Genomic DNA, 20,102 nt, shown 5'->3' with positions numbered 1-20,102 from the left:
TCTTTCAGGAATATTCTTTGGTTATTAGACTCTTAATTTTATTATTTTGCAAGAGTCGGTGTAATCTCGAAGCTTCTTGTTTTCTTGTGAAATCATGCCAGCTGGTTTTGTAAAGTCATTGCTCGCAACTCAAGGATGACTTATAAAGACAGAATTTTTAAAAAGCACAGCCTCCACACAGAGACTACAGGATAACAAAAATGTTTGTTTTTGTGTATCTTTTTTCCCAATCTTATTACATTTTTTCCCTTCTGACATATTGAAGTGAGGAAAATGTGCCTGAAGGCTCTTTGCCAGTACCAAACAAATAAATTCTGTAATTAAATGATAAAACAGTCAGAATTCATAATATAAGACTTGCAGGGAAGGGGAAAAAAAAGAGAAAACTGGTCTCATTTAATGGTTATCAAACTGTGGGTAAATTGATAGTCAAAGGCCAGATGGTGGAAAGTCCGTAGGCCCCACTGAGAAGTGGGGAATATGTCTCAAGAGTGATGGGGGGCTGTGGAAGGCTCTGGAACAGAGAAAAGACATGATCAAATATATACATGAAACAACCCACCTTAGCATAATGAGGACAGACCTGAAAGAAAAAGAGGTTAATGAAGAGGTTGAGGGAAAACAGGCAGTTTGAGAAGGCAAGAGACCCAGAGACATGTCCTGGGAGAACATCTGTAACTGAATGCACATCAAATCCTTTTAAAGCCACACCAGAGAAAGGAGATCTCTGGTAAACACTTCACATCTATGACATGGCCCAGGAAAGAACTGCAACGTGACCCTGGATAGGTGTCAGAGATTGAAGAACAAGAGGAGAGGCTAGGTAGGGAGTGAGTCCTCACCAGCACCTCCTTCCGAGAGGGAAAGAGTGCTGAGATTCCCTCTGAGATTTGGTGCAGAGATTTGTAAATAAAGACAAAGGAGGGCAGTAGATTGCAATTTCAGTGAGAGGTAAGGCAATAGAGAGAGAATAATGTAGTAGATTGTTTTGTTTGATTTGGGGCTGGTAGAATAGAGCCTGAGAAGAGAACAGTGGTGGAGAGAAGGTAAGGTTCCAAGGAAGAGAAACATGAAGGGAGGGGTTGATCTTAGAGGAGATGGGGATGTGAGTGACAGGTGGGATTTTCCTATATGAGAGGGGAGGTTCTTCTTCCTCTGAGCTGGAAGGTCAGGATGACTGACAGCTAAAGAGGAATTCAGGCCCAGCCATGTGTGTTCTCTGAAACATAAGATTAAATGAGAAGTTAGAAGGGCAATGAAGTCAGACCAGAGAACTGTGGATGTGCAGAGTAGCTGTCAAGGGAACCGGGACTTGTAATAGAATTGCTAAGGTTTACACAAGATATAGCAAATTGGACTCTGTAGATTTATCAAAGCACCAGCCTACCTACCTTTGTGATTTTCTAGAAGCTCCCAGGGATCAGGTACGGGAAGACTTTATACCAGGAGTTGTGTTGCCTAATTATTGTATGTTTGCAGGGTGGATGTGTGGATGTGTAGGGAGCTGGAAAGATGGGACAGACACCACAAATGGTCAGACAAGATACTTCCCTTGTGACATGTGTGCAGAAATTCTGATCTTGCAGTGGAGCAAATGAAGGGTTATTGGTAGGGGGAAGGGGGAGGCATCTCACCTCACTGGCCCCAGAGGCTTCAAGTTTAAGCAGAACTCTAGGAGAAGGGCCACTGTCTCTTCTATGGCTTACCCATTCAGAAGTCTCTAAATCTGCTATAAACTGATTTCTTGTCTTCCTTATTTCCTCCTCCTCCCACTCATCCTCCCCCTTCTTCCTTCCTTTCTCCTCTACTTCTCCCCCCTCACCCCCCCCCAAGATATCACTCTGTAGCCTAGGCTGTCTTGGTATTTCTGTATAGCACAAGCTGGCTTGGAATCCTTCCTGGAGTATAGGCACGTACCACCATACCTGGCTATAAAAGCTGATTCTTTTCTCTGTTATAGCTATTTGAAAATGCTAAAAACAAGGGATTATAGTTACATAAGTTAGGCAAAGAGTACATTTCCTTTTGGACAATGTTACCTCTTCCCTTACTCTCTCCCAGTTTTTCCTTCCTAACCCACCTACAAGTCGTATAGTTCATTTTCAACATAGTGTCCAGTGTCCATTGCTGCATTTGTTTACCCTTTGTCCTTCCATTGCTGGGCCTCCCCTGACCAATCTAACTGGGCTGAGATAGAATCACAGGGTTTTTATTTACATTACCTTTATGTAAAGATCATGTAAAGGTATGAGGGGTATTTCCTCATGTGTTTCTTTGTCATTCTTACCTCTTCTTCTGAGAAGTCTCTCCTTAGCTCCTTTGCCCATTGAGTGATTGGTTTATTAGCTTTGGGAGGGGTTAGTTTCTTGAGTTCCTTGTGTATTTTGGATATTAGGCTTTTGTCTCATGTCTTGCTGGTAAAGATCTTGTTCCAGTCTGTTGGCTCCTTTTTCTAGTTTGGTAATTATGTCCTTTGTTGTACAGACTATTCTGTTTTGATGTAATCCCATTTGTCAAATCTCCCCTATCTGTTGTGTTCCTGGGACTGTATTCAAGAAGTTTCTGCCTATGCCTATATCCTACTCCCTCCTGCAGTAGTTCCAGATATTCAGTTTGATGTTGAAGTCTTTGATCCACTTGGAGTTGATATTTGAATGAAGCCAAATAGAGATCCACTTCCAGTTTTCTACATATGAATGCCCAGTTTTCCCAATACCAATTATTGAAGAGGCTATGCTTTTTCCACTTTGGTTCCATTATATCAGACAGCTTTAAATATATTGTTTTATTTCTGGGTCTTCCAGTCTGTTCCATTGATCTTTGGGTCTACTTTTGTGCCAATATCTAGCTGTCTTTGTTATTAATAGTTCTGTAGTAGAGCTTGAGGTCTGAAATTATGATACCACCAGCATTACTTTTTTTTTTTTGCCTGGAATTGCTTTGGCTACTTGAGGCCTTTTATTGTTCTATATGAATTTTTGGATTGTTTTCTCTTTCTCAGTAAGGAATTTCAAGCTGGGCACTGATGGCTCATGCCTATAATACTAGATACTCAGGAGGCTGAGATCTGGGTATCATAGTTCAAAGCCAGCCCAAGCAGAAAAGTCTGTAAGACTGTTAACTCCAATAAAGTACTCAGAAAAAGCTGGAAGTGATGCTGTGGTTCAAGTGGTAGAACACTAGCCTTGAGCACAAAGAGATTCAGGAATGGCGCCTGGGCCCTAAATTCAAGCCCCAGGACCAGCAAAAAATAAAAATAAAAAAGAAATATAAATCAGTAATGAACTTCATTGGTATTTTGATGGGGATTACATTAGATTTGTGGGTCATCTTTGTCATTGTGGTCACTTTTACAATATTAATTCTACCTATTCATGAACATGGAAGATTTTTTTCCATTTCCTGATGTAATCTTTGGTTTCTTTCTTCAAATTTGTATAGTTTTTGCTATAAAGGTCTTTTGCTTCTTTGGTTATGTTTACTCCTAGATTTTTTTGAGGCTATTGCAAATGGAATTGTTTTCCTGATTCCCTCTCTGCTTGTGCATTGTTGGTATACAGAAAAACTACTGATTTTTATGAGTTAATTTTATATTATGCTACTTTGCCAAAGTTGTTGATAAGCTCTAGGAGCTTGGGGATTGGAGTCTTTTGGGTCCTTTAAATACAACATCATGTCATTTGCAAATAGGGATAGTTTGATTTCTTCTTTCTCTATGTGAATCCCTTTGATATCATTTTCTTGCCTTATTGCCTTATCCAGAACTATCTTGGGGAGGAGTGGAAAGAGTGGACATCCCTGCCTTGTTCCTGATTTTAGAGGAAACAGTTTTTATTTTTCACCATTCAGTCTAATGTTAGCTGTTGGTCCATATAGCCTTTACAATTTTGAGGTAGTTTCTTCGGTTCCTAACTTCTCCAGAGTTTTTAACATGAATAAATGTTGGATTTTGTTGAAGGCTTTTTCTACATCTCCTGAGATAATTATGTGGTTTTTGCCCTTGGCTCTGTTGATGTGATGTATTATGTGTATTGGTTTACATATATTACACCAGTTTTGCATCTATGGGATGAAACCTACTTGATCATAATGTATGATTTTCTGATCACTTGCTGAGTTCTGTTGGCTGTATTTTATTCAGGAGCTTTGCATCTGTGTTTATCAGAGAAATTGGTCTATAGTTCTCTTTTTTTTTTTTTTTTTTTGATTCCTACCTGGTTTGGGGATGAGAGGGATGCTGGCTTCATAAAATGAGTTTGGAATTGATCCTTCTTTTTGTATTTCATGGAAAAGTTTGATGAGTCCTGGTGCTCAACTTTAGTAGTCCTATAAAATTCTAATTAAAATTAGTATGAAGAGATAAGAGAGGTCATTATATATTAATAAAGGGAATAATCCACAAACAGGACACCACAGTGGTTAATATTTATGCACTAAACAATGGCACACTTAAATACATTAAACAACATAATAGTGGGAGACTTTAACACTCCACTCTCACCAAAGGACAGGTCAACCAAACAAAAATCAACAAGAAGCTTTTTAATTAAGTGACATCTTAATCCAATGGACTTGACAGACATCTACAGGGTATTTCATCCAATAGTTACACAATTCACATTCTTCCCAGCAGTCCATAGGACATTCTTTGAAATTAACCATATCTTAGGACACGCAAGAGTGAGCAAATACAAAAGGATTGTGAGAACTCCTTGCATCCAATCTGATCATAGTGGAATTAAACTAGTTCTCAATAACAAAGCATACTGCAGAAAACACGCAAACACATGGAGACTGAACAACATACTGCTGAACAACTTCTGGGTCACTGAGAAGTAAAGGAGGAAATCAGAAATTTCTTACAAGTCAATGAAAATGAAAACACATCGTACTGGAACCTCTAGGATACTGCAAAAGCAGTTTGAGGGAAAAGTTCATAGCTCTAAGTGCCCACATAAAGAAAACAGAAACAGTGCAAGTAAATAACCTTATGTTTTTTGCAACTAAAGCTGCTAGCAAAACAAGAACAAACTGAACTCCAAACTACTAGACATAGAGAGATAGTAAAGATTAGGACAGAAACCAATGACATAGAGACAAAAAAAAAAACTATACATAAAGTCAACAGAACAAAAAGCTGATTCTTTAGGGGAAAAAAAATCAACAAAATTGACAGACCACTGGCTAAATTGATGAAGAAGAGAAGATATTCAGATCAACAAAATCAGAGATGCCAAAGGAACCATTGCAACAAACATCCAAGAAATCCAAAACCTTATGGACTATTTTAAAAACATACTCAAATAGAGTGGAAAATCAAGTGGAAATGGATACATTTATAGAGACAAACTGCCAAGCCGGGAGCTGGTGGCTCACACCTGTAATCCTAGCTACTCAGGAGGCTGAGATTTGAGGATCACAGTTCAAAGCCAGCCCGGGCAGTAATGTCTGTGAGACTCTTATCTCCAATTAACCACCAGAAAACTAGAAGTGGCGCTGTGGCTCAAGTGGTAGAGCACTATTTTGAGCAGAAGAGCTCAGGGACAGCATCCAGACCCAGAGTTCAAGCCCCATGACTGACAAACACACACACACACACACACACACACACACACACACACACACACACACACACACACACACACACACACACACACACACACACACACACACACACACACACACACACACACACACACACACACACACACACACACACCCTGCATAGGCTGAGCCAAGAAGATATAAACCACTTATGCCCATACCTGCAATGAGATTGAGGGAAGAAATCAACAATTTTCTCACAAAGAAAAGCCTAGGTCTCAGTTGATTCATGACTGAATGTTACAGCTAATTTTGATAAGATTTTTAGAAAAAAAAAATTTTTTCACCAGAAAAATAGAATGGAGCCGAAATGTACCCAAAAAAAGTTCTTGGAGCTAACAGAAACTAAATTCTTGGTTTGAGTCTACAGAGTCTAGCAGAGGGTTTTGCATGGTTGAGACACCTTGAGCCCTCTTTTGTTTCCCTCTCTCCACCAACTGCTAGGACCATCAACTTGGAGTTAGTTTTAGGTGAGATTTTTTTTCCATCCCTATCTTGAACTTCTCCCTAAAAATAGACTCCCCACAGCAAGCTGTGGTGTGATTTTCCTGGGGACCATTTCAAGTCCTCCCTGATGTCTTTAGTCCTTCAGGATGGGCCATTCTGACTTGGTCCCCCATAGTCCTTCCTATGGTAAGGAAATAGCCTACACTTGTCTCTCAGCAATCTCTTATTCCTCCAGATAGTTTCTGATTCTGAGTCTTTGGAATTCCTACTTTCATCTCCATCGGTGTCTCTCTTTGTCCCCTTTGACTAGTCGGCTTCTCAAATAGAACCCATTGGCAGGTTCCACCTTCTCTCCCCTCCTAACTGAGAAGGTTTCTTATTTCCTTTTTTCCAAAGCAATTTCGAATGCCTCAAATGAAAAGGAAGAAAACTGGGATGAAAGGAGGCAGGAGAGGCACAGAAAGCAAAGAAACCGCCTAAAATGGCTCTCCTGTCAGATCCTTTCTTTGTTGAGTGACTCCAGGTAGGTGTGAGAAGTTTCCAGTTCCTGTGGTAGTAACAATGGGACCGTTGAAGAAGGACTACCATACCAGGTTAGGAGAAAGAGAGCACAACATTGGTTGGTTGACATCTGTGTCAGGTATTAATTTACTTTTATATTTTTATTGTTATGATAGAGGTGGTATGCAAAGGGATTACAGTTACATAAGTTAGGTAATGTATACACTTCCTTTCATGCAGTGTCATCCTCTCTCTCTCTCTTTCTCTCTCTCTCTCTCTCTCTCTCTCTCTCTCTCTCTCTCTCTCTCTCTCTCTCTCTCTCTCTCTCTCTCTGTTAGATATTTATGTATGCATCCACCACCAGCACCTGGCCATCTCTGATTTTTAATTGGGCAAACCTATTTTGAGGTTATGTTAATAAAGAATCTCTTCAATTCAAGGAAAGATATGTGAGACACAATTGTATTGGTGCCTGGTTGTCAAGTGTCACAATTCAATATCACAAAGCTACCATGATTTAAAGCAATGCTAGCTTGGTAATTCACTTCATTAACAATGCTGCCTGAATAATTTGTTCATTAGGAATAAACAAATCCTTGGAAAGTATGGTAATATATTCAGAAAGCACAGTAGATCAGAGACATATAGACAGCAAGAGAGAGAAAGAGGAAGGATGTAATGAGGCAGAGAAATTGTACCAGAATTAAGAGGGATTGGTAAACTCACTGGGATCTGCATCCATACATTTAGAGAGTATTTCTGAGAAATAGCAGAGAATTAATTATGAGGCTGTCTTCTTTCTAACTTTATATTGTCACCTCCCTCTCTTCCTGCATTACAGGATGTAATGTACTACAAAGTCTTGTCCCTCTCAAAGCTGTCCACTTTATTACTTGCTAACGAAAACGGGTGTGGTGCAGTTTCCAGAACACATCTGTATCCAGGTCTTCTCTCTGTGCACACAGGAAGATTGCTTGTGTGTGTGTGTGTGTGTGTGTGTGTGTGTGTGTGTGTGCGCGAACCTGTCCTTGGGCTTGAACTTGGGGCAGGGGAACAGGGACACTGTCCCTGAGCCTTTTTGTTTTCTTCTCAAGGCTAGTGCTTTATCACTTTGAGCTGCAGCTCTACTTCCAGCTTTTTGGAGTCTAGTTGGAGATGAGTCTCATGGACATTTTTGCCTGGACTGGCTTTGAACCCTGTCATCTCTCAGTATCCTGAGTGGCTAGGGTTACAAGCATAAGCCACTGGTGTCCAGCTCAGATTGCTTAATCTTGGGCATGTAAACAGTTTCTGGCCAGTGTCCCATCTTACTTCCAGACCTGCCAGCACTTTGTTCTCCTAACAGTAATTATTGAAAGCTAGATGTCTAAATGAACATATGACTAAACTAAACTAATTAATTAATTAGAGTTTTCTAGAGGAATAGAACCCATAGGGAATAGAAATAAAGATATAGAGAAATATTTATGATGGATTGACTCATTCGATTTTGGAGGCAGAGCAGTCCTATCAACTGCATCTGTAGCTAGGATTACGGGTATGAGCCTGTAATATGTGTGTGTGTGTGTGTGTGTGTGTGTGTGTGTGTGTGTGTGTGTGTGTGTGTGTGTGTGTGTGTGTGTCATATACCCTGTTTTCCTGTTTGTATGGCTATTCGTTTGCTAAATATCTTCTTCCCTAACTTAAATTGCCATGACTATTGTCTCTACCTCCCTGTCCTAAATATCCTGTGCCCAGATACAATTCTGAACAAATGCAGCTCCGATTTGATTCCCAACAAATCCAGCTCCTATGAGATGCCCAACAGATTCCTTCTGAATGACTAAATAAATGCATCTACAGTAAGAATAGTGCCTATTGGTAAAGCCTACAGAAAGTGAGAGTTGGTATTATTGAGCACCTACTATATTAAGACATGGTACTCGATTCTTTTACAATGTTTTTTCCAGCATGTATCATGACAGTCACACTGTGAGACAAGGAATGTTAGAGATGTGGAAATATATAAAGAACATGCCTATGTCCAGTGTGCCATTATGCTCATGACTCCATAAATTACATCCTTAAAGTGCTTTTTGGGTTTTGTTAATTATTGTTAGTATTAAGTAATTGTACAAAGGAGTTACCATTCTTTTTTATTCTGGTACTGAGGTTTGAAATCAGTGCTTTGCCTTCACTTAACTTGTTGTTGTCATTGTTGTTGTTTTGTATTTTTGTCCGAGACTGGGACTCAAACTCCATACTTGATGCTTTTGCTCATTGGCTGGCGCTCTACCAAGCCCTCCACTTGCTTTTTTTGGTTAGCACTCTACCACTTGAACTATGTCTCCAGCCCCATTTTTTCTGCTAGTTATATTGGAGATGAAGTCTCAACAGACTTTTCTTCCTGAGCTCTCTCTGAACTATGATCCTCTGGATGTCGCCTCCTGAGTTGCTAGGATTATAGTCACAAGCCACTGGTGTCTGTCTCTTAAACTGCTTCTTCTTTGGGTTTTGTTTCACCTCCAGTTTCCTAAATTCATGAAGCAATGGCGCCAGGCCTTTATGTCACAATTGGTATATTAATCAAAGGCCAGCTCTGTCTGTGTTTCTTTATAGAGAAAATATTACTCCCTGTGTCTGCATGCTTCCTAGCTAAGACAACACTTCTAAAAAAAAATAGAGGTTATTTACATGCACTCAGGTGAAAACTATCCAACAATCTGTCCATTTTAAATACGAACTTTAAAATAGGAAAACCTGGAAATAGAGTGTTGTCAGCATAGATTTCTTTTCAGTTTGGCTTTGTAGTGTAAGGTGCTTTTTAAAAAAATAATTTAGACCTGTCAGAGGTGAAAATATCAATTTCCTTTTTCTTCTAGGGAGATATCCAATAAATGAATGAAAACCAGACTTTATTTTATCAATTAAATCTGATGTTGGCTAATGATATCTTATGAGCTTTCATTGTAAGTCAATCTCTTTCTCTCTCTCTCTTTTTAAAATGTCTTTTCCATGAACCAGCACATATCTAAATGAGAAGTCACTCCGACTGACAGAGATGTGCAAAAGTCTGAAGTATGGCTTCAAGTCTTTATCTAACAAAACAAAGCGGTAAGTCCCACTCTTCACATGTAATTTTATTAGGAAAGAAATGTTCAGTACTCTGTATTCTCTAGATCATTTTTGAAAGAAGATTTCGCCTCCCTCAGCCTTGACGCTGAGCTTGTAGAAGCTTCTATTGGCGATCGGAGACCAACAACCCAGAGCTGGACCTCCCTGGTGATACAGTGTGGGGGGAGGGGTGGACAGGGGGAGGCTTAGCTTATCTGTTCCTGGATCCACTTTTATTAAAAATGCTGTGTGGTTTTATGGGCTAGGTTTTAAAAGAAGAAGCTCTCCAATCCTTTTGAGAATCAAATCTGATAAGTGTTCTGGACTCTATTTTAGAAATTTTTTTCCCACAAAATTTCAGTTACAATTTGCCTTTGGTCCCAATTGTGGCTGTTCCCCACATCCCTACTTCTGTTTACCATATTGTACCTCAAAGAATCCAGTGCATCCTCCTCTTTAACAAAGGAGAAAGAAATCCAAAAGCTCTGTGCATCCCACATGGAAGTGACTCTGTGACCTGAGATTCTGATGTGAAGAGTCCTGTTTGGGTTGAAGCTGATAGGAGAAGAGACTAGCCATGCTAGACAAAGGATGTGCATAGGACTGTGGGATCATAGCTCTGTAAGAAAAACCTGGAAGTTCTTCTCTGTATTCTCTCTCTCTCTTCTCTTTCTGAGTCTCTCATGTACATACATGTGCACACATTTTCCTCTTTTGATTGTTACTTGTGGGAGGAAGGACTTAAATCAGCTGTCTGTAAATCTGTGGGGGTGTGGGAGGTTGACTTGGAAGACAAGAAAGCAGGCTAAGTAACCTGGTCTGACCTGCTGTTCAACGGAACCTCTGCGTACACAGACTTAGGACTTTTTCTTCTCTATTGATGGTCCTTTGCAGACTGAGATCAGTCTTACAGACTGATGTGATTCCTGGCTAAGCCAGAATTTACATGATCTGGGATCCAGATCTTTCTGAAGAACTACCCATACGCTGTGCATCTTGTTGAATATAAGAGCAAAATGTTATGTGATGAAAAATCGACCTCACAGACCCCACTTTGGTTTTAGGCCAGGTCCACCAGAATCTCACTATGTGGCCAAACTGGCTTCAAACATAAGATATTCCTGCCTCAGTTCTGGGATTCCCAACTGCTCAGATAAGAGGTGTAGGCCACTCTACTCAGCCACACTCCAAGGTCTTCTTACGTTACACAATGTGAGGCTAAGTGCCATGGGTCCTGTCTGTCATCCCAGCTCCATGGAAGGATCAGGTAGGAAGGTCTTGATCTGAGGCAAACCCAGGCAAACTTTAGCAAGACCTTATATGAAAAGTAAACTAAAAGTATGGCTCAGATGGTAGAGCACTCACCTAGCAAGCTCCAGGCTCTTAATTCAAACTCTAATCACACACACATACACACACACACACACACACACACACACACATATCACAATTTGAGCCCCTATATGTCTCACAGAGACCCCGGGGTTCTGAAGATCAGCTGGAATATTGGCACATATACTCTTTCCTCTCGGCTGGACTTGAAGTAGCTCATGCTTTGTTGATGACACTTCACATCTGATTGAACGGCACCCAGAGTTTCTCTTTTAGTTGTTTGTTGGGTGTGGAGGTGTGACAAGGCTTCAAACTTTACCCAAGGGCCTTAATTCCAAACCTTTTTGTACCACATTTTATATATCAGTCCAATAGTGTGAGGATGCCTGAGAAAGGATAACTGGGGAAAATTTCTCCTTGCTCTGGGACGCCTCCAGAAACCTGTAAACCCCTGCAACACACACCTCAGTGGCTGTTGTTTTCTGCCTCTCACTGACATGAGCCATTTCTTTGATTCCCCCAAATGACAATCATCCTCAAAATACAAGCGTGATCAATAGCCACAGATCATGGCAAAACAATGAATCAGCATTGGGGGAAATTCTCTAATCAAAGAAGAGAAGTTACTCTTTTGTATGCACCAGCCACAGTGATTACTGCAGTATGCTAATGAGTACGCATGCTCTCTTGCTTGCTCTCTTGCTTTTCCCTGTTGTTTTGTAGTTGATGGCAAGACCTTCTCTCCGCTGTTCTTTAGGGGGCTGCCTTTCCATTACACACACAATTTTCAGCTAGCTCATGTAATTAGCCTGCACTAGTATTCACTGCAGTAGAGGTCTAGGGAGAGCAGGCACGAATTTCCCGTTGTTATAAAAGTGTTATTTTGTACACAGGAGACTAATTTTTTCGGTGGTATTGTCTATTGTCAGGAATTGTGTGTTCTGAAACTAATGCTATTAGAGACTTACAAGGGACAATTGGGAAAGCCATTCAGTGTGTGCTGATAAAAGTAATTTCATTTTCTTAGAAATAATTATTTCTCGCTATTTTTGTTATGGTCTGTTAAAGACTTAGAATTTTCTCTTTCTTCAGACAATTTGTCCCTTTCAAGTTGCTAAAATAGAATTCAGAAGGCCAGAGTTATAGTGGGAGGGAATCAGCACTTTTTTTTCTCTGCTACTCTTGGCTATGTTTTTTTTAAAGAAAAGAAAAAAAAAAACCTAAAACCTGGCATGGTATTACGTGCCTATAACGTAACAATGCAGGAAGGATAGGTCAATCCAGGCAAAAGCACAAGACACTGTTAAAAAAAATAACAAAAGCTTAAAAGGGGCTGGTAGATATGATTCAATTGGTAGAGCAACTACCTAGAAATCTGAGGCCCTGAGTTCAAACTCTCGTACCACAAAAGGAAGGGAGAGCGGGAAGGAAAGAGAGAGGAAGAAAGGGAGGAATTAAGCAGTTGCCATTAGGATAACATAGTATGTTATGTATCTTGACTGTGCTCTATTAAAGACTGAACTCAAGAAAGCAGGGCATTTTTATTTTTTATTTTTATTGTGAAAATACTGTACAGAGGGGTTACAGATACATGGGCAAGATAATGAGTACATTTCTTATCAAGCATTGTAGCCTCCTCCTTTGTTTACCCTTCCCATCCCTTCCTATCCTCCCCTTACCCGCCCCACCAAAGTTGTAAAGTTCGTTTTTCCACATAACGACTTGTAACAGCAGGGCATTTTAAAATTTTTATTTTTAAATTTTTATTTTATTGTAAAGATGCTGTGCAGAGGGGCTACAGTTACATGAGTAAGGTAACAAGTACATTTCTTGTCGAGCATTGTTACCTCCTCCTTTGTTTTTCTCCCACTATCCCTTCCCTCCCCCACTTCCCTCACTCCTCCCCTCCCCCAAAGTTGTAAAGCTCATTTCCAACATAGTAGTGTCTTGTGAGTATCCTTGTTGCAATGGCTCATCCTGTGTCCTTGTTTCAGCGTTTTATTATTCCCCTTCCCCTCCCCAAATTAGTTAAATGTATATACAAGATGCAAGGTACCAAAATCAAGTACAGTGACAACTGGGTAGATATACCATAGGGGAAAGAACATACAAAGGAAACAAAAAAAAAAATCACAAGTACATTAAAAAGAACAACAAAGAAAGACCTCTTGTGTCCATATCTTTGGGTTCACTTCATTTAGCATAGTCATATGTTCATAGCTTTTGAGCTTTTCTGCTTGTCTGATAAAATTACCCTAGACATATACTAATTACTGCAAATGAGAGAAACCAGGGGACCTATATTTCTGTGGGCCTGGCTTACTTCACTTAATATGATTTTTTTCGTCTTTCCATTTCCTAATAAATGGGGTGATATGATTCTTTCTGATAGAAGCATAGAATTCATATATATTAATATGTATACACACACACACACACACACACACACACACACACACACACACACACACACACACACACACACACACACACACACACACACACACCACAGTTTCTTGATCCATTCATCTACTAAGGGACATCTGGGTTGGTTCCATATCTTAGCTATGGTGAATAATGCTTCAGTAAACATAGACGCTATTTCGAAAAACAAATTTACAACTTTGGTGGGGGGAGAGGAGATGGGAAGAGATGGGAAGGGGAAACAAAGGAAGCAACAATGCTTGATAAGAAATGTACTCATACCTTGCTCATGTAATTGTAACCCCTCTGTATGGTATTTTCCCAATAAAAAAAAACTTATTAAAAATTAAAAAAATAAAAATCATAGTTGTGCTGGTAGCTTTAATATGGCCTTGTTTGTGATCATTTGGGTAAATGTCCAGAAGTGGGATTGCTGGGTCATAGGGCAGCTAGGGCATTTTTTAAAATCTTGTTCACAGTTCTGTTTGTGGTGTTTAAGGTGTAAGCAGGAATTAATTGCTCACAAAGCATTTCTTGAGTGAATGGATAGATGGATGGATGGATGCATTTCTTAGGCCCTCAAAATACCTTTCTATGCCATTTCTAATCTCTAGGTCTTAAAAGTAGTCTATAAATCTATGAACTTCAACTCCTTTTAGGTGTCAATGTTACCTTCTTTGACTTTTCCTCTCACTTTTCTGTTTTTCACGCATACATGAATATGTCTCTGGGTTTCTACAGTGAAATTCTTTTCACTATGTTATCTTCTAGATGACAATATTATAGCATATTAAAAGTGCTATCTAGCCATCTTATCACTGCTGGTTCACTCATTTCTCAGTGTGGCGGACATTACTTGAAATATTTTCTGTTGATGTTTTTAGAAAAAATGGCTCCATTAGGTCCTCAAATTCTTCATCTTAGCCCTCAGTGCTTCAGGCAAATGAAATGATTTTTTTCTAAGAGCAGATATTTCAGAGATGCTGACCTAGGAAATGGACTCACTGTTTCCTGCCTGGGTATTTCTGCTTCTGTTGCTGTGCCAGTCAGCTTTCCATTATGATAACAACTACCTTAGGAAAATTAGCACATAAAGGAGAGAGCTTAATGAGGGAATCACAGTTTGGAATGTCCTGCCTGTGGTCAACATATACATTTCTTTCAGGCCTCGATGGCGGTGGTCCTGGTAGGGGAGGCCCACAGTACACCACAGTGGGATCCTATGGCAGAACAAAGCTGCTCACTGTGTGGCTGTAATCTAGAGAGCTGGAATCCACAATCTCCTTCAAAGACACGCCCTCAGTGACCTAAAACCTCCCCACTAGGCTGTACCTCTTAAAGGTCCCAGTAGGGCCACACTAGGGAGTAAGCTGTTAACACACAAGGCCTTGGGGACATTTATAATTAAACTGTCACATTAAAAAGTGTGCATTTCCATTATTCTAAGAACTTGACATCCAAAGAAAATGTACAGTTAAACTTGTTTCGCTTCCACTGTTTAGTCACAGATGAAGTAGTCTAACAAATCTGCTCAAAATTCACTGTCTTATTGCAAAATGTTACTGTCTGTCTCCTACAGTTTTCAGTATTCTTACTTGAGCAGGTAGTGTTTAGGTGGCTCTTCCCCAACAATAGAGTCAGATTTCTGGCTCCTTCCTTCCTACTTGACAGCCATCTTTGACAGATGACACCCTGATGTTGTTGAAAAGAAAGCTTGTATTCCACATGGATTCAAATCACAATTCATTGCATTCCTGTGCCATTGGCTAAATCTAGTCTATGTAGATGCTGGGGTCAGCTGACTGTTTTTGACCAATAGAATATGAGCTGAATCGATATGAGGTTGGCACTGGCAATGTAGCATCTGGCAGGGTAACTGATTGTAGCAACTTTATGTTAGGTAGAAGGAGCTTCAGTCAGTGATGGGTCATCAGACATCTCTGCATGTATACATGAGATAGCTCTAATGTTCTGACCATCCTTCATTATAGATTCCTGTGGTATCTCTTAAAGTGGAAAGAAACAATTTATTTTTAAGCAACAGCAATCTTGTATATCATTTGAACACTTGAGAGCAGTTTAAATAGTTCCTCTAGTGAAAGGAGGTAGAGGTTTTTCTCCAGAACAGAGTATGAGCCAGTGTTCGATAGATGTCTGCAAAATTACTAAGGTAAGGCAGGCTAACTTGTAATCTGGTGGCTTTTTATTTTGTTATATTATACATATTCAGAATTAACATCCAAAATGAAGAATGATTTGAACCATACTTTATATTGCACGCATATACATTTGATCACCTGTTTTGTGCAGTGCCACTTTAAATGATGGGGAATGATAGAATTTTCTGAAAGATATCTTCTTCATGGGGAGGCACCAAGACACTGGTCAGAGGTGCCCCCCCCAGGGTGAAATTAAGTGAGTAGAAGACTGATCCTAAATGTTCTTCAGCCTTTATTTTTCTAGAGAGAACAACATGACCTGAATTGCTACATGAAAAGAGGAGGCGTAAATTATGGCAGATCAAACTTCAAAAAGTCTGACTGTGAGCAGATCACTTGACAGCCTGCTAACAAAGCCAGTATTCCTGAATTTCAAGTTCTCTACCAGGAAGAAAGATTTCTGGTCATATACAAGATCTTTTTTGGCCTGGAATGATGGATGACTTGTGGGGTTTTTTTTTTCTCTTTTTCTAGTTTTAAGTCTGTGGTACAATAATTGCCTTTTAAAGTGATTTATACACTTTTGCCTGTCTTCTCAGTTCTAACATTTCAACTTGTCTTTTTTTTTTTTTTTTGGTCAGCTTTTAAGGGCTTGGAGATTTTGCATACCTTACTCTCATTGGTGGAGAGAAATAGGTCAGAAGGAAAAGATGTTATCCTGAGACTGCCTAATCACAGCCCTAGTGCATTTTTTATGTCTTAAGTTCCTCTTGGCAACTAAAGAACTGGCTGGGGTCTTTGGGGTTTTGTTTTTGGGTGGTTCTGGGATTTGAAAATAGGGTCTTGTGCTTGTTAGCAGGAGCTAGACTCTACCACTTGAACTACACCCAGCCCCTTTGGCTTTAGGTTTTTAGGTAGGATCTCACATTTTTGTATACAGCCAACTTCGGAATGTGATCCTCCTACAAATGCATGTTTTTGTCTGTCTGCTCATGCCTCTGTCACAGCCCAGTTCACAGTCATGTGATTCCATGGCCCAACTTGATTTAGACATTTACGTTGGGATGCATACAAGCCACCGTAGAACGCTGATACCTCTCTGCATTTGCACCAAAAGCAATGTCAAACCTATTAAAAGATTTAATCATCTCTCTCCCAAAAAGTACATAAAAACAATCACAATCTTAAAACCTTGAAAAATAGTTTCTTAAATTCTCCTAATCCATACACATTTTTGTTTTTAATATGTTCTAAGGAATCTATTTTTTAAAGAAATTTTGTTTTAAATGATTATGTTTCAAAGAATTTGTTGCCCTCAATTTAATTTAATTTAATTTAATTTCCAAACCAGGAAACCTATTAGTAAAAGGGTGAGAAATAAAGCTTAAACAATTGTCTGTTTCTCTGTCTCTGTCTCACCTTTTCTCTTTCTTTCTCTTTTTCTCTCTCTCTTTCTGTGTGTGTGTGTGTGTGTGTGTGTGTGTGTGTGTGTGTGTGTGTGTGTCATTGATGTAGAAAAATAACCAGGATAAATCTAATACAAGCTCTTCAAACAATACTTGGTTCTCACAATGCTGAAGATTGAAATAGTGCATTATTTTACTGTAAATGTTGTCTATGAAAACTAAACTTTGTTTTGGAAAAAAATTGAAACACCACCTTTCTATTTAGATTCCAGTGGTGACTGGATATTTTCATCAGAGGCTTCTCCTTCAAATAACAAGTCACTTGAAGGAAGTCACCAATGGAAAGACTGGCAATAAAAGTCACCACACACTGGGCACTGGTGGCTCACGCTTGTAATCCTAGCAACTCAGGAGACTGAGACCTGAGGATTGCAGTTCAAATCCAGCCTGAACAGGAAAGTCTGAGACTCTTATCTCCAGTTAACTACCACAAAACCAGAAGCTGTGGCTCAAAGTGGTAGGGCACTAGCCTTGAGCAAAAGAGCCCAGGGACAGTGCCCAGGCCATAAGTTCAAGTCCCATGATTGACAAAAAAAAAGTAACTACACACCCATACTGACTTAAAGTGATCAACAAATAAACAAATTACTACTATTTCCAAAAATCTTTGATTATAACTTCCAGTGTTTAAGAGGTCATTTATTTTCTATTTGTGATAGCCAGTCTTCATATTCTTGGTATTTTCTAAAGTCCCTGCCTTACTGAAGGGAGCTGAGTTCTGCTGGTTTGATCTAATAGACAACTACCATGTCATGAAGACTTAGAGTGGTCCCCATGGTGGATCTGAGTTCTTCTGCCAGTGCCCAGTACCGTCTTGTCAGTGATGTTCAAGAGCTTCTTGGAAGTAGATCCTTTAGCCCCAAAGACTATCTTAACTTTGCAGCATAATGAGAGATGCTGGGCCATTGTCACTCAATTAAACCACTGTAGTCATAAGTTCCTGACTGATATGATAATAAGTGTTTATTGTTGTTTTTATCCTGTAAGTTTGGGTATAATTTGTTACATGCTTGTAAGTAGTGAATTGATTCCTCAATTAGTAATCACTTACATTATTACATTTCATCATAATGGTCATAATTATTGTCACCATAGTTATCAATAATGATAATAACAACTGCCATCCTGCCAGTAACTTTAGTAACTTTAGTAACTTTAGTTTGGTCTTCCATTAATTTTTCAGAGTAGATTTATTGTTTTAATTATACCAGTGAGACAAATGCACCGTGAGGGCTTCCGTGGCTTGCAAAATATCAGGGAGTTAGAAATGACACATACGGGGTCTACATGAGATTCTGCTGGTTCTTTTTTTTTTTTTTTCTTTTTTGAGTCTATGATACCGTTTGTAATGAGAGTGCAATTCAAAGTCACAGCTGCAAAAGGAAGTGCATGTGATTTTAATGTGAAGTTACTCAAAAGTGACCTATCTCCAAAACGCTCTATACACATTCCTTCACTTGACAAGGCTTCTATACCATGGTCTTGCATTGCAATTACCTTAATGATTACGTGGATGAACACTGTGTTTCTCTTGGTTTGATCATGACTGGGTGCTAAGTAATTTCTGAGTTCAAAAATTGGTATCTGAAGTTTTTTATGTTGTGGTCATGTATTGAATTTTAACATCAGAAACACTCTGACCAGCCCAGGGAGAGTCAGTCTGAGGTCACCCCCCACTGAGCCTCGTGTTCACTGGGGAGCTTTGTCAAAGATGCATGCTTCTAAACAGATGAGAATGCTTGCCTAACTGGCATCACAATAGAGAGGTTGTTTCTCTTTTTATCTTTTGACAATATATTCAGAGAGCTGGATATTTAAACCTATTTACAATTCACTGGCTTCTCTTTCAGTTTTTATCACAGATTCTTCCTCATCTCCCTTTACTTTTGACGCGGCGATGAGAAGAGCTCAGTTCTTAGCCTCATTTCTCTTCATTCTCAGCCTTCTAGGCTCTTCGGGCTCCTAGATATATGCACCATCGACATACTGATGGTTTCCAAGTTTATATCTACTGCCTGGACCTCTTTGCAGATTTATCCCTATCTCCACCCAGTTAGTGCTTCTTTGGAGTGAAGGATAAAGGCTCTTAAATCTACCATGTCTCACACTGCTCTTCTGAACTTCCCCCTAAATTTTATACTCTATCTTGCTTTGTGGTCTCTGACTTCCAATACGCTAGCTTCCACCTCTTTCCAAGGGCTGCACCATCATGGCCCGTTCATATGTCCTCACTCTTCCCTAGTTCAGTTAATAGCATGTCTGTCCTTCCATTTGCTCAGGTCTACAACTTTGGCATTATCTTCTATCTCTCTCTTATTCTACACTTAACATGTCATTAAGCTCTGCTGGCCACCATCAAATCTGACCCAAAAGATGATGATTTCTTCCTAACCCCACTCCTCTTATTCTAGTGGAAACTACCTGTACCTCTCTTCTAGATTATGCAAGCATCTCTTAAATATTTTCTTCTTGCTCTCTAAAAAAACTATTTCTTAACATAGTAGACAGAGAAATCCTACTGTTTGTAAGTCAGATCAGATATCTTCTCTGCTCTGGTATCTTTGCATTTTACTCAAAATAAAAGTCAAAAATTTTACAGTGGCTTGGAAAGTCCCTTACTAGTTTTTCACAAATAATATATGTGCCAGCAAAGGCTTGGAAAAAATTATATTAAGTGAAGTAAGCCAGGCCCAAAGAAGCATAGGTCCCATGGTTTCCCTTATTTGCAATATCTAGTATAGGTATGAGTCAAGCAGAAAAGATCAGATAATGTGATGTTAGGAAAATGAACCCTTAAATATGTATTTTAATGTTTTTGTTTCTTTCATGCATATGTTTCTAACACATTTATAAGATTATTTCTTTGTTGCTTTGTATGTCCCTCCCCCACAGTGTAACCCCCGCTTTCACTATATTTGATGTCAGTATAACATGTGGAGGAGATGGGGGCAAACAAGTCGTTTAAGGATTCAGGTGGACCTGTTGCAACAATGAGAAGTACAAAATGTCATGTCAAAACCAGCTTTACAATGTCGGTGGGGGGGGGGGGAGGGGGGTATAATTGGGTGGGGGGAGG

General features: G+C 39.5%; 1 protein-coding gene across 2 annotated transcripts in view; it reads left to right on the top strand.

The window, feature by feature from the left end:
- St8sia6 (ST8 alpha-N-acetyl-neuraminide alpha-2,8-sialyltransferase 6) overlaps positions 1-20,102 on the top strand; it is a 111,498-nt gene that overhangs the window by 47,561 nt on the left and 43,835 nt on the right. The window contains exon 3 of one of the 2 annotated variants that reach the window (XM_069990441.1): positions 9,556-9,645. The exons of the other annotated variant lie outside the window; for it this stretch is intronic. Coding sequence (XP_069846542.1) covers positions 9,556-9,645 — 90 coding nt within the window. The remainder of the gene's footprint in view (positions 1-9,555; positions 9,646-20,102) is intronic. 2 annotated transcript variants of the gene reach the window in all.

The sequence above is a fragment of the Dipodomys merriami genome, unplaced genomic scaffold (assembly GCF_024711535.1).
Source record: "Dipodomys merriami isolate MVZ:Mamm:240054 unplaced genomic scaffold, mDipMer1.0.p SCAF_4, whole genome shotgun sequence".
In the NCBI taxonomy this organism is placed as follows: Eukaryota; Metazoa; Chordata; class Mammalia; order Rodentia; family Heteromyidae; genus Dipodomys; species Dipodomys merriami.
Note: the sequence above shows the minus strand (reverse complement) of the source record. Positions and strands in the feature narration are given on the sequence as shown.